Raw genomic sequence first — 15,741 nt, forward strand, 5'->3', positions numbered from 1 at the left:
CTACGTAGAGTCTTATAAAATTTAGTATGCTGTACATATGGATGTTATCTATTCATCAAATTTGTATATATGAACACCATCAACGTTGAAATTTGTATTACAGATGAACGCGGGAAATGGTTAAACGTTAAATTTAATAGTCTGCTCATTTATCAACCAAGTCGAAATTTTGCTCATTACTGACTTTCAACATGATTAATTTGTACACAAAACATCTTTGTGGTTGTTGCATGTGCTCGATCTTAAAAATGGATTCAAAGGCATAAAAAACGGCTAATTTCGGCTATTTCGGTAAATAATGTCAATCGGAGATAAGGAAAATGACGTCACAGAACATATTACGTCACTAATTTCCACATGTATCATCAGGGCCAATGCCCTAGTGTATAATCATAATGATTAAACCAAGTGAAACCACATTTTAAATTTATCCTAATTTTGTGGCGAAATTTGGGCCTTAATGTACCTTGCTCTTTAATCCTAACCTGCTCAAATAGAATAAATCTCCATCCAGTAAATCGATCAACTAGTAAGGAACAAAGTACTATAGAAAACTTTTACCAACAATCCTTCTGTGCCACTTGAGCATGAAAACAAGAATACCTGTCCTCAAAAGAAATTTCACTCATAAAAACCAGGTGACCATACTAGAGTGATCTATAAATATTAACGATTATCCTAAAATAATTTAATTCTTATTGTATCCTTGTCTCTGATTGGTCAAATTCCAATTGAGGAACACAGGTTATTTTTGTATAACCTGGTTTGGTATGGGAACCCCCCCCCCCCGCTTGACAACCATATGCCGGGACTATTTTCTCTCTCTCTAAACTTACATCGCAGCACTGTTTTCAGCCTTCTATGGAATAGAAAGTCAACGTGTACAATAAGTTTCTTCGGTTTGATATACACATGTTGTTTTCTCGTTGTCAATATTAGCATCTACTTGTACGCAGATCACTGTTGTATTTCTTTCTCTGTATGATGATTGAATAATATATTAAAACAAAGATGTTATATTCGAATTAATGATTTAAAAAGTAAGCATTGCCCTGAAATACATTCCTCACTGGGAGAAAAGTGTGTTTCATTGCTTGATCCGCCTTTCAACAAAGCAAACAAAAATTCATACGTCACATTTTATCACATGACGTCAGTCATATTGACATGATCGCAATTTGTTACTTGCTTATACATATTTTCTTGTGTTGGATTTACTATTAGTGACAACGTTGCATGCAATGGTAAGTTTTCATGTAGAAGTTTTCACAAAGTTAAAAGCCGCAAATTAGTGCATTTTCTGGTATTTGAAGATTTATTTTGGGTAGGCTTAAACAATGCAATTTCCCGTCTTTTCTCAATCTGTCGGAGATGAGCGACGTCAAAGTCGATCTCTATCTCTGAAGGGCAGCGAAATATGCATTGCATGCTTAGTCTACACATATTTTCTATCATGACAAACTTAACCTTCGATACAATATTTTGATAAATAGGTTAGGCTCCGTAGAACTAAGATTAAAGATGGCGACCTTCACAGATAGACGCTTCATCGTTGTTGCTAAGTGAATCATTGCGCGGCCTAGTTTACTTGTATTTTCCGAGTTTATGTACATTTTGATAAACGAAGGTTAGTATCTTTGTCTCTTGCATGAAATTATAAAGAATGACTTTAATTCTGGGACAAATTATACGAGTATAACCTGGTTTGGGTCAGCTTCGCGGATTATACTCGTATAACTTGCCCCAGAATTAAAGTAATTCCTTAAGAAAAACCTGTTCTGCATGGTAAGCAGTAAAATTTAATACCTAATGAAATGACAAGACAAACACAAGTCATAGTTACATATGTAATATGTATACGGTATGACCGTTGGACAGAACGAGGCATGAAATGGTCATTGGCGTATCCCAAGTGATAATCATTAATTCCGTTAAGTATTGTAGATTATGATTCATTTAAAAATATTTTTTTTTATGAAATAAACACCCAGTAACATCTCATTATCAAAGGGGGATATATGGGGATAACAGTTCTACACGATCCACCTATTCATTTAACGATGGATATAAAAAGCAAGGCGACGTAAACCGTGCATTGTGAAGTCACATTTATAACCGAGACTTTTTTCGCTTAAAAAAGCAAACAATTATAAACCAAGATACATTAAGTTTGTAATTAAAAAGGTCATTAAAACTAAACAAAATTAACCAATAAATTCAAAATGGTAAAAAAGTAACCGTAAATATATCGTATATTCTTATTTAAAGAAACTCATGAACTCGTTCATTAATTTAGTCGTATTACTGTTTTTCTATTTGATGATTGGCTAAAAACTGTAATGATAATAATCACACCATTCATGTTTAACAAACTGGGTGTTTGAATTACAAATTACACGTCAGTCTTGTATATTTGGCATTCAAAAATAAAACACGAATAACTCTAGAAGCAACTAATTAGCAAAGCAATATGGCGGCGCCCATATGGATCCCAAAATTTTCAGTGAACGTATGTAGAGATTATCTCTATTCATTTGCTGATTTTCTCATTTTTTCTTTTACATACGTGTTACCTTTAGAGTCTTGCTTCGCGGACGGGCCTTCGGCCCGTCCGAGCTTCGCTCGGTATAATAATCATTTCAACTGGATAAAACTTTATTCTCATATCAAATTTCAAAACTCTGTAAAGAAATTGAATTAAAGCAATTTATTTTCAATAAATGAAATCCCTGAAATAAAGTATTAAAAAAAACATGTCAAATTTCACTCTATTACAATTGTGTTTGTGAGTAGGTATGTATGTGTCTTTCATGTAAATCCACACTCAACATGTTCAGGGCTACTAAGACAACAGAACTTGGATGCGGAGGTTTTGGGGAAAATGTTTAAAATCGACTAGAGTAGTGCATAACAGGCATCTCGCTTATTGCACAATAATCCCCAGGCTTCTCTATTTCTCTTCATGTCTTCCTTCGTTATTTTCATGTATACCACTTGGTTTCCCCGTTGCCGAGAAAAATATCCACAATGGGGTGTTCTCTGCAGACTCTCTCTCATAGGCGCCTGGGTCAAGGATATTGCACTATAACCTATATGTAAACAATGGAGGAAATTCGAACCACGAATAAATATTTCTCTCTGATCTATGGTGTCTCTTTATACATTTTTTCATGTTCCCGGAAGCTTAAATACACGTGTCATTATCACAAAACACTAATTTATCCACGTTTTAAAAAATGTCTTATCCCACTGATTCATAATATATAACAAGGCTTGCAACTCAATCTACCCCTTTCCGTACCCCATGACAGATATTTGTCGATTAAAAGTTATTTACACTGCTTACCAGCCAGTTTCTGGGCCCCATTCACTCCCAGTAATTCTTCTTTAATAATTAAAATCCTCTAATAACAGCTGTCTATCCGTTGTATATTTTTAATAATTTTTTTCTGTCCAGAGTCATCTCATTCAAATCTCTAATCACGGAAGTGCGTAAACAGTACAAAACTCGAAACGGAATAAGGGATATCCGAATTAATCTCGAGTTCTGAAAGGCTATGTAAACCCCAAAGGACATCGAGAGTATTGGCGCTCTATCTAACAACAGCCTAAACTATCAAGGTTTTATGAATTCCAAAACAATGCGACATAAAAAGAAATGAGAACAAAATAAAATAGGTACCCAGAAGTGAACGAGGGGGTAAAGGGCCGGTTCCTACCACTTTTCCCCCACTAGGATCTTTTTCTTTCAGCTTAGATTAGTTTCACTACCTGTCTTATACATTCCCTCCCCTCAATTGTTGTTTAGATGAGATGATTAAAAAAAAACCAGGCACGTAGAATCGGGGGTTGGGGGGTTGCCTCCCCCTTTTTTAATAATGACCATAATTTGTGGTTTGTAATACAATCAAATATACTGTGTGAGGCCCCCCCCCCCCCCCCGTATTTTTCACAGTAGTAGTGAAAGAAGAATCAAGTCCTGAAATAGTAGTAAAACCCTCTACTCATCCCCCTCCCCACGGAGTATAAGAAATTAAAAACTGGGGAATTTCTTTTTTATTGGAGGCATTATAAGACATCTCTTCCCCCGCACAAATTAGGAATTTTGTTGATGTAATTTTTTTCTTTCTTTCTTTCTTTTTTCTTTTGTTATTGTCTTTGCTTGTGAAGATTTTTATTCTTTCTGCTGCTACCGGTCGCGAGAGTTCAGTGGTCGAGCTTTCGCTTTGTAACCGGGAGGTCGTGAGTTCGAGCTCCGATTGTTTTGCCAAACACTCGGCATTTAGAAGTGAGAATCACGGGTTTTTCAGTTTAACTCACCTACAAATGGCGATGTCTCAATGTGAGTATAACATTCTCGACGGGAAGTAAAACAGAAAAACCAACAATCTTCTGGCTTGTGTCCCCGTCCCCCCCCCCCCCCCCATTTTTGAAAATCTAGGATAAATTACTGAAAGATAATTAATGGTTAATGGAAGTGAGAACAGAATTTGTAATTTGTCTGGCACATACCACAATATTGTCAAAGTTGAGGGGTAGTTGGAGGAAAAGTGGGAAAATTGCCCCCCCCCCCCCCCCCCCCAATATATAAAAAAAAGTTCTTTAATCTTCACTTTCGTAATCCGTGTGTGGAAGTTTTACTGCTATTTGATGACATTAAAGCATACGTCCCTCTCATTAAATTCACCATATACACTACTCACTACTACTGTTGAAAATAGGGGGGGGGGGGGGGGGGGGGGGGGGCACTCACGTCTGCATTACCAAATAACAAATAGCGCCAATACTATCGATATCCTCTGGGGTTTACATAGCCATAACATCTTTCGGAACTCGAGATTAATTCGGATATCCCTTATTCCGTTTCGAGTTTTGTACTGTTTACGCACTTCCGTGATTAGAGATTTGAATGAGATGACTCTGGACAGAAAAAAATTATTAAAAAATATACAACGGATAGACAGCTGTTATTAGAGGATTTTAATTATTAAAGAAGAATTACTGGGAGTGAATGGGGCCCAGAAACTGGCTGGTAAGCAGTGTAAATAACTTTTAATCGACAAATATCTGTCATGGGGTACGGAAAGGGGTAGATTGAGTTGCAAGCCTTGTTATATATTATGAATCAGTGGGATAAGACTTTTTTTTAAAACGTGGATAAATTAGTGTTTTGTGATAATGACACGTGTATTTAAGCTTCCGGGAACATGAAAAAATGTATAAAGAGACACCATAGATCAGAGAGAAATATTTATTCGTGGTTCGAATTTCCTCCATTGTTTACATATAGGTTATAGTGCAATATCCTTGACCCAGGCGCCTATGCTCTCTCTCTCTGATCGATATACTCAACTAACTTGTTCAGATTACACACGGAAGAGATTTCAAATTTGTGCGTGGGGATTGATTATTTGTATCTTGCTTAACGTCTCGCTCGAGAATTTTTCACTCATATGGAGACGTCACCAAGACGGACTTCAAATTTAGGCCTATGTTCGGCGCTTATGGCCATTGAGCAGTGAGGGTTCTTTAGCGTGCCACATCTACTGCGACACGGGACATACGCATTTAAGGTCATCTCCGAGGACCCGTGACATTCCTACCTGATGCTGAACATTTGGCGATGGAACTGTCACTACCTGTTTTAACGACTTACATATAAGTCTGTCGCGGCCGGAATTTGAACTCCGGCCTTCCGCATGCGGGGCGAACGCTCTAATCTCTCGACCACCGCGGCGGTTGTGCGTGGGGACAATTAGCTGTAGTACTGTTGGTGTAATGATACGGCTTATTAAAGTGTTTGGCCACTAGGGTGGTATTAGTATGGTTAATGTACCATCGAATGTTAAAGAAGCGTTTGCGCAGCGGTTCTTGCCTTAAAAACTAAAATGGAACGCTTTTTAAATGAGAGAGAGAGAGAGAGAGAGAGAGAGAAGAGAGAGAGAGAGAGAGAGAGAGAGAGAGAGAGAGAGAGAGAGAGAGAGAGAGAGAGAATTCAAGAGCCACTCAGATTAAAACCTGTCATTATGACAAAATAACAAGAAAAGCAGAAATAATTTGTGGAGCATTTAAGGTGTTCATTATGATATCATGCGGAGGTCGACACATGCTATCTCTCAGATTTTCATGAAACTTTGTGCACAGGTTCCTACTGACCTCCATATTGCCAAATAAAAAGTTTCTAACATGTTTAGTTTAGGTTCAACATGAAACAACTACTTTAAGATAATTTTCGGTGCAAAAAGGTAATGAAATATTGGATTAAAGGAGAACAATTTGTGCCCCATGAGCTTCGAAAGAGGCTGATGCAGGACTAAATCTTCAGACCCTACATACTTATTGTCAACGATGAAATTCAGCAACAGAAGTACTTGTAGAAGTACTTGTGCGTAAAATCACAATTTTGGAATGTTAGTGATTTCAAATTTACTAAAACCTAGTTGGAAGCTTTAAGAATTCACATTGACTTACACAACTTCTGGTATGTGCTGTGACACAATTTGTCTAGAGTTACTCTCTCATGGCACTTTTAATATTTTTACGAGGAGTGAAAATAAGGACTTGGTAGAACATTTACTGGAACCTGCAATGCATCTTTGTTTGGTTTTTGTGAAGTTTTGGAATACAGCGTCGAAAATACATTTCAAATTCATCCGTCCCATTGACTTCTCGTCAGTCTATATGTGAGGTTTGTTAATTGATTGTTCATAGTTTTACGCCATTATTTCACCCATTTTACGGCGGTTAACTAACTGAAATATGTTTGGTTGTGAGGGTAGGAGTTCCCCTGTCATTAGGAATTTTACCCAAAGGCAATTTGAATAGCCTTTGCTTCAGTTTCCTCATTCGGAAGTCATGCATTAAAAACGTCATCTGTGATTACTGAAACAGCAGCGACTTTCTTTTTGGTCTTTTGACCTATCTGTATAAATATCAATTGTAGAATGTTTGGATTGTTTTATTTCAGATAGTTTTTGTTTGAAAACAACAGGATTTCTTGTATTCAGAAAGGTGAAGATAACGAACAGTGTGATCAATCTCATAACTCCTATAAGCGATTCCAAATAGAGAGTTGGGCAAACCTAAACCCCTTGATATACCAGAGGTGGGATCTGGTGTCTTGGGCTAGTAAACATCCCCTGTCGACAGGTCACACCCACCGTGAGCCCTATATCCTGATCAGGTAAACGGAGTTATTAGTCCCCTACCGTCGAAGGAGACTTTAGGTTTGGGCGCCGTCCGTCCGTCTGTCTGTCCGTCCGTCCGTCCTGCAAATCAGTTTTCCGGACTTTTTTATGTGCTTGCAGATATTCATTTGATATTTGGCACATCGCTTTGCCATAACAAGTTACAGATCAAGTTCGAGTTTGGTATTGGTTCGTTGATTTTTCACTATGTTATGGTCCTTGGACTTAGAAAAATACCATAAATTATCAGTTTCCCGGACTTCTTTTCTTGTGCTTGCAGATATTCATTTGATATTTGGTACACTACTTTGTCATAACAAGTTACATATCAAGTTCGACTTTGGGTTCGGTCCGTTGATTTTTCACTAAGTTATGGCCCTTGGACTTAGAAAAATAACATGAATTATAAGTTTCCCAGAGTATTTTGTGCTTGTAGATATTCATTTGATATTTGGTACATTGCTTTGCCATGACAAGTTACAGATGCAAGGTGAAGATAACGAACAGTGATCAATCTCACAACTCCTATAAGCAATACAAAATAGATAGTTGGGCAAACATGGACCCCTGGACACACCAGAGGTGGGATCAGGTGCCTAGGAGGGGTAAGCAAAATAACATGAATTATAAGTTTTCCGGATTTTTTTCTTTGTTTTTACAGATATTCATTTAATATTTGGTACATTGCTTTGCTATAAACAAGTTACTGATCAAGATTAAATCTGGTTACTGTCTGTTGATTTTTCACTAAGTTATGGCCCCTGGACTTAAAAAAATAACATGAATTATCAGTTTCCCGGAGTATTTTGTCCTTGTAGATATTCATTTGATATTGCTTTGCCATGACAAGTTACAGATCTAGTTCAAAAATGGTTTCGGTCCGTTGCTTTTTCATTTTAGATATGGCCCTTGGACTAAAAATAGTATAAATTGTCAATTTTCCTACCTAGTTTTTGTTGTTGTGTTTACAAATTAGTACATCATAATGATTGCTTTGCCATAAGAAGTTACAGATCAATTTTGAAGTTTTCCTGGTCTAGTTTTTGTACCTGAATAGTAGTTCCAACCATTCCTATCCTTATTTCCTAATTTCTCCCCTTTACACTGTACCATAACCTTAGTCTCATAATAAACTTCTAATATTGTTGCGGTCCAATAATTTTTGTCTCCGGTAGGGGACTATGTATTTCTATGAAATACTCTCAGAATGCTTGTTCGTCGTTAAAATCGGTGTGCCAAGGACGGTCTAACAATCGGTAGGAAACACATTAGACAGCATTTGACCCAATGATCGGTTGTATTGGCAAACTACATTGTTATTAAGGGCATGTAATACTGACTTTAAACAATATGTGTGTGTGTGTTGTCCTGTAGTATATTTATGAGCAAGGAATTGAAATCCTGCATTTATTCTTGTGAAAGTTATTCTTAAAGGCTATGCCAACCTTTTGCTTTAATTTTGTTAAAAATGATACTTGTAAGATACAATTTTACTGACTAGAAAAGACCCTTGCATTGGTAGTTCTAAACACCATAAGTTTGGAAATTCAGATAACAAGCCAAGGCTTTAAGTAAATGAGAAAAGCCAAAATCAGATACACATTTATGAACAATTTATTTTCACATCGATAATGATTTAACTAAACCAAAGAATAGCAAAATGTTGAAAGAAATTGGCAATTCGTGGCTGTGAGCCATTTTCTTTCGCAGGAGTTTGTCTTAAAATGAAAATATGATGTATTTGCAAGATAAACACAATACACACAAGAAATACTTTACATGTGTGGATTCCATGAAATCTATAAGTGACATATAACAGTACAGTTAACTGTTGCCAAGGGTCCAATTGAAAGACATTGACATAGATGAAAGGTGAAGATAACGAACAGTGACCAATCTCATAACTCCTGTAAGCAATACAAAATAGATTGTTGGGCAAACACGAACCCCTGCACACACCGGAGGTGGGATCAGGCGCATAGGAGGAGTAAGCATCTCCTGTCGACGGTCACACCCGCTGTGAGCCCTATATGAAAAGTGAAGATCAAAGATTTAATTTGAAATAAATGGGTACTGAGTGAATGTGTGTCCGTCTGTCAAATTTTTGACAATATTTTTGTCCTACAAAGGTCCTATTTTCCTTTTTTTAAATCCTATATTTGTCCTCATTTATGGGGGGTCCTATATTCCCTCTTATTTTGAAGCCATAAGTCCAAGGCGGTATTTCAGAATGTGTTTATAGGGTTTTACAATGCCCAAAGGTAAGATAGAATCTTGTATTTGTTTTTCGAGGTTTGCTTCGTGCGCCAATTGTAATATATAGGCGATAAACTAGATAAATATAATCATGCAGGAATGACCATTCTAACATGCATGGTAACAAACGCCAATTTTGTAAGGATATCGATCTGTAAAAGCATGACTATCATAGCAAGTGATTTTCAAATAAAATCCAATACATTTCAACATACAAATATCCATCGTTATTCTACATTGTAAGAGATAATGAGACAGCAGTAGTAATATTTAAATTGATGTAGTCAGGATCGCACAAATTGCTTTAATAAGTCACATAACTGATAAGTGATTCAAACCGCACTTATTGTTTCATTATCCGGTAAAATAAATACCAACTCCGAGTGTTTCACCAAAGCATTTGTAACCATTGGCGCTCGGCGCAAGCAAATAATTTGAAGAATGAAACACGCAGTTTTCATCATTTTCCTATACATTGGGTTATCTTTCGGTGCACATTTGGAAAAAGAGTTGTTAGATTATCTTTTCAAGGGATACAACTCACAAATTAAGCCAGTGGAGAATTACACCGATGACGTCTTGGTGGGGGTGCAGTTGACCCTTATTGCTATACGAGACGTAGACGAAAAGACACAAACGCTGTCTACTTCTCTGTGGATTGGATATCATTGGAGAGACGAAAGCCTGAAGTGGAACCCCAATAATTACAGTGGAATAACAGGACTCCGCGTCAATATAAATCAAGTATGGATACCAGGAATATGTATCATCAACGAACTTACCGATCAAAAATGTTTGAACTTTGACGAAAAGGGAATGGCATTTGTATGGTATAAAGGTTATGTATTCTACAACAAACCATTAGAGAGCACTATGCAGTGTAAACTAGATATGTCTGCTTATCCTTTTGACGAACAAATCTGCACATACGTGTTTTACCCGTATTCAACCTTAGCTCACGATTTTGGATATTTGAAGAACGAAACAGATATTATTTTAGCATACATGGACACAAATGATGAATGGGATGTAGTTTCAACATCTCGCACATTCAGGGTGGATGTCGGTATTCCAAAGTGGCCCTTTAGAACCGCACGCCTCAGTATTGTTCTAAAACGTCGTCCTAATTACGTTATAATTAACGTATTTGTTCCGATTTTCATTTTGTCCATCTTAAACCTCATGACCTTCCTGTTACCAGTAGAATCAGGAGAAAAGATGGGAATGACCTTGGCGATATTTCTCACATTTGCCGTTTTTGTTACCCTCATCAGTGACTCCATGCCCAAGTCCTCTGAGAACTTGTCAGTTTTCGGTAACTACGTGGGAGGACAGTTGATCATAAGTGGAATGACAATCGTTTTGGAGACCATTGTAATCAAAGTATATCTGAAGGAAAGTGTACCACCAGTTGACTTAGGAAACAAGGAGTCCATTGGGAAACATTCGCCAACACACCGGGAATATAAGCAATGCGATCATGGAGACTGTAAACGGTTCGCCTTGCAATTAGAGCGATATTTTTGCGTTTTCACTGTTCTCGCTACTATTTCAACAGTTTTATATTTAGTGTTAGGTATGACTGTGATGCGCCGAACAATCGCGCAGTGAACAAAAATGCTTGAAATTATTCTACAAAATTGTGTATCATGTGTAATTGGATCAGAAGCAATTCTTTTTGGACCTCTTTTAAGAGACAGGTTTAATATGGTATGTAAGATTTAGGTTTTATCACAAAATTGTTCATTAACCGAATATTTCCTATACCATAGTTGAATGTAAATGTCAAGTTTCAATAAAAATGGAACTCGGAAATATCCATGTTTTTAGTAGGGATGGCAATTTTGAATCGGTTACTCGGTCGAAACGGTGGTAATAGGTTGTAAAATTCCGTGTTGTTTAATCGATTGAGGTTTATCGCAATATTTCGGCCATTTTACGGCGGTTAACTAATTCAAATATGTGTGGTTGTGGGTGTTTGAGTTTCCCTGATGGCCCCCAGTGAACTTACTTTTTTTCCCCTCGAAAATCAGGGAAATTAAATACATGTATTGGATTTTATGGCAAAAATTTTAAGGTGCCACCTTATTTTTCTATTTTATTATGTTTAGGCCAAAAAAAAAAAAAATAATAATATGTGTTTCCTATCACCTAAAAATTTTGAAAGCAGGTAGGTAGGTCGGAAAAAGTTTTTATTTTACAGAAACATTTTTTTGGTACAATGTTTTTTAAATGGTTCAAGTTCCCTCCCGGATCATCATGTTTGCATAGCAAATGATCAGCAGTGTCCCAAGACATCTTGAGATAATTTTATATGTTAAGTAAAAGTCTTCAGAAAAGACAAACACCTTGTCTTATACATGCAAGGTGAAGATAACGAACAGTGATCAATCTCATAACTCCTACAAGCAATACAAAATAGATAGTTGGGCAAACACGGACCCCTGGACACACCAGAGGTGGGATCAGGTGGCTAGGAGGAGTAAGCATCCTCTGTTGACCAGTCACACCCGCCGTGAGCCCCATATCCTGATCAGGTAAACGGAGTTATCCGCAGTCAAAATCAGTGTGCCAAGAACGGCTTAACAATCGGTATGAAACACGTCAGACAGCATTTGACCCAATGCGAGGTTGTATTGACGAACTAGATCGTTATAACGACCATAGAATTTGCGAAATGCTGACTTCAATCGAGACTGTTGAAATCCCTGTACCATCAACTTGTTTGTCAGTAGCTTACCTCGATTTAAAAACTGACTATACCCAGAACAAGCTCTTGCATATCGAATCAGTTGAGATATATAAACACCATATGCAGGTGATAATGGAATATTGCTACATAAATGTGGGAAGTTGACGATGGAGAAGCTGAAATCATCCCGTTTGTCATACAGTTGAGTTGTTAGTTTGCCGTTAATGTCTACTTTCAATAAAATATCTAAGTATGAAGCAGAAGTGGACGACTCTGTGGTGTCCTTTATTTCGAGCTCACAGGGATATATCAAATCGACATATGAATGAAAGCTATCATTGTTAATAGACAAAACGTCATCGATATATCTAAAAGTCGAATTGAAGGTCACAGCGAGAGATGTTTTCTTCTCACGTAAAAGTTTTTGAATAAATTCTGCTTCATATGAATATAAAAACAGGTCAGCTAACAAAGGAGCAGAATTTGTGCCCATGGGAATTCCAACAGACTGTTGGAAGACCTGATCACCAAAGACCACGAAGATATTGTCAATGAGGAACTCTAGCATATTTTTTATTTCAACTTCAGAGTACTTGTGCGTGGAATCAGAGTGGTGTTTAACAAAGTAAGTTTTTGAATGACTGATCACTAGATATGAATATTTCCGTTTTCCGTTTTTGTTGAAGAAGTAACTGTCTATGATGTCAAAAAGTCTAGTCTTTAATTTATCGTGAGGAATGGTCGTGTATAGTGTTGAAAAGTCATAGGTTTTAATGCTATTGATTTGGGAAAAATTCTGTGATTTCAAGTTTACTAAAGGTTCTTTATAATTTTTTAGAATCCACATTTGATTAACACCACTTCTGGCATATGTAGTCGCACAGTAAGTTTGAAGTTTCTCCTTCACAGCTGTTAACATTTTCGTGAGGAGCAAAGATAGGGGCTTGGTAGAGCACTTACTGGATCCAGCAATGTATCTTTGTAAGGGTTTTTATGTAGTTTAGGAATCCAGTATAGATACGGTAACTCATATTCATTCGACCCATTGACTGGAATATTAAATGTGTCTAAAACTGAAGCATGGTTTTGAAGAATTTCGTCTTTTGAAAGGGCAGTTGGAGTATAAGTATGATTACCAAAAGTGGAATTAATGCCAAGTTCGTTTAAAATACAGTTCATCTCAAGATGTCTTAATACACTGATGTCAGATAACTTTTTGTATTATATGTAACAATCCAGTATTTGATCTGTTGTAGAAACTAGTAATTTTGTTCTTAGTATGATGTTTTTTATCTGTATATAAAGATAAATATTAATTTGTCATTTTAAATTTTATACTGAAATTTCTCATATTGTAAATTTTCACAGTTTACAATTCATGTCAGTTATTAAATATTTGTCAACAAGTTTTTAATTTTTCTTTCCATACGGACGGGCAACTACAGTTTTCTTTCCTTTTTGTTCGCATTCCTGGCACATTGGAAGTACGGTTTTGTACTGTTTTTTAAGATCGACTGACACTTCAGCTCCTTCATCGCCACATTGGCAACAGAGGTCAAGCCTGCCTTTTTCCGCACTGTAAAATGGAATTTCTATTGTAGTGGCACACACAAGATTTGCACGGGTCATTGCTGTTCCATGAAGCATGTGATTAGGGGGTGTTATAGGGGCCCCACAACTATATTCCATCTCGCTCAGGATAATTACAAGAGATATATTCTGTCTGTCAGTAAGGACATGTTTTGCATACACTACTCTTGGTTGTCTGCATTCTATACATTCAACCGTTGTTCTTGCATGTTGGGCTGTACATAGCTGAGCATCTCCGAACTTTTCCTCTGCAAACTCTTCTTCAAAGTCATTCTCATCTTCGTCATTTTGTAGTTCTGTTTCATCATCCTGTGGTGCTTTCTTCTTACTTTTACTTTGCTGAACTCTTCTGTTATTTGCCACTTTAGGCCTTTGTGGTTTCATGGATGGATAGCTCTCCACAGTGTCTTTCTCTTTCAGATCTGAGTACAACATGAAATGTCCTGGGTTGCTATTGTCATCTTGAGGATCTGGTAGCCACTCCAAGTCTTCTTTAGCAAGAGTTGATGGAGGACAACAACTAATGTCCTCACATTTCCGAATCTGAAAGGAATAATTCCTTTGCCTACAATGCTTTTCTATCCATCTTACATAAGACTCTGACTTCTTGGTGTGAACTTTTTGTAACTTTTCCAGGTCTAAATCTGGGAAATGTTCTCTGAGGTGCCACTTTAATATATCAATATCTTCAAGCCGGATTGGGTCAAGAGCCTGCATTGGTTTGTCTTTCAATGAAAGTCGTAGAAATCTATTTCTTATTGTGGACTGTGCCTTCTCGATACTTGCGGTCCATTTTTCTGTTATTTCTGGGTGTTTCTCTGCATATACAGTGTACACGGATGTTAGCCATAGATCCGCATTTTCTTATCTCTTTTTCTACTTCCTTCTCGCATTTAATTCTTTCCAATGAGCAATTTTGCAGTCCTAAGTTCAGGATCGACATAATCCGTTCCGCCGGATTAATCCAACTTTGCCTAGGGGCACATCTAGCAAGAATAAGCATGCCTAGGTTCATTTCTAGAAATGTACAAATTGAGGCACACTCTGCCTCTAGCGTATTACGCTGATCCGTTCCCCCATCAGTAAATTTCATCAGTATCTTTGGTTTTTCAGCTTGATTTTCTAGAACTTTGATAATGGTTGCAGCATGCCGGAATGGATTAGATGTCTGAAATACAGAATCATTTGTTATCGTGGTAACAACTCCTCTTACAAATGACTTGTCAACGGCTTTGGGCACTTCACAATTCAGATATACAGATGGAGTGAGGGAGGCAATATTCATGTCATGATCTTTTGCAGCCAAGGTAGTAGTTTCTGGTGCTAAAGACTTTTTTCCACGCACACCAGTAGAGACTGGACACCCAGGTTCACCAAGAGGCACTTTCGATTTGTCATCGCAAAAGAAAACGGAGGCTTTCTCACCTAACTCAACAGCCTTTTCACGAAAGTATCTGATCTGGGTAGCGCAAAAATGTTCATCTGGATGAGATGCTCTTAGCTGCCGTCTCTGAATTTTGTACTGAACCCTTATCTTTGATGTGAACTTCATTGCGGCATGTGTGTACGGATTCAGTGGTGCAAACTGTAGTCTTACAAGACTTTTTGATGGAACTGGTGTGTCATCTGGACATCTTTCTTTAGCTTTGGCAATTAATTCTTTCAGGGACAACCATTCAGAGAGATGAGCTATATTGTGACGTCGATCATCTACAGCAATCACTTCATTGACTATATCTTCTAATTGCTCAAAAAACTTGTCATATGTGCCTCCTGGGCGACCAGGATTCAAATCTGTAATCAAATCTGTTTGGCCTAGAAAAATTAATCGTAATCTTTCTGCTGTGTCAGGATGAGAAGCCGCTGCTGCATCATATGTCAATTCTTTGTAAATCATATCTGCAACGGAAGGCAGAACATGAGTCACATTTTTCAATCTTTCTCGAAACTGAATCTTCTGTTGTCTAGTATGGAATTCCTTTAGATGAGGCTTTACTCTTTGAATAAGCCTGGCAC

At 37.3% G+C, this 15,741-nt stretch overlaps 1 protein-coding gene across 1 annotated transcript; it reads left to right on the forward strand.

The window, feature by feature from the left end:
* The first annotated feature begins 9,884 nt into the window (after positions 1-9,884).
* LOC125653185 (neuronal acetylcholine receptor subunit alpha-4-like) lies at positions 9,885-13,398 on the forward strand. The gene is made up of 2 exons (XM_048882568.2): positions 9,885-10,939; positions 13,392-13,398. The coding sequence occupies exons 1-2, from the start codon at positions 9,885-9,887 to the stop codon at positions 13,396-13,398; spliced, it is 1,062 nt and encodes a 353-aa protein (XP_048738525.2).
* Positions 13,399-15,741: the final 2,343 nt, after the last annotated feature.

This window comes from Ostrea edulis, chromosome 1, assembly GCF_947568905.1.
Source record: "Ostrea edulis chromosome 1, xbOstEdul1.1, whole genome shotgun sequence".
NCBI lineage: Eukaryota > Metazoa > Mollusca > Bivalvia > Ostreida > Ostreidae > Ostrea > Ostrea edulis.

Coding starts and splice junctions, on each gene's coding strand:
- LOC125653185 (XM_048882568.2), top strand. CDS start 9,885: ATGAAACACGCAGTTTTCATCATTTTCCTATACATTGGGTTATCTTTC.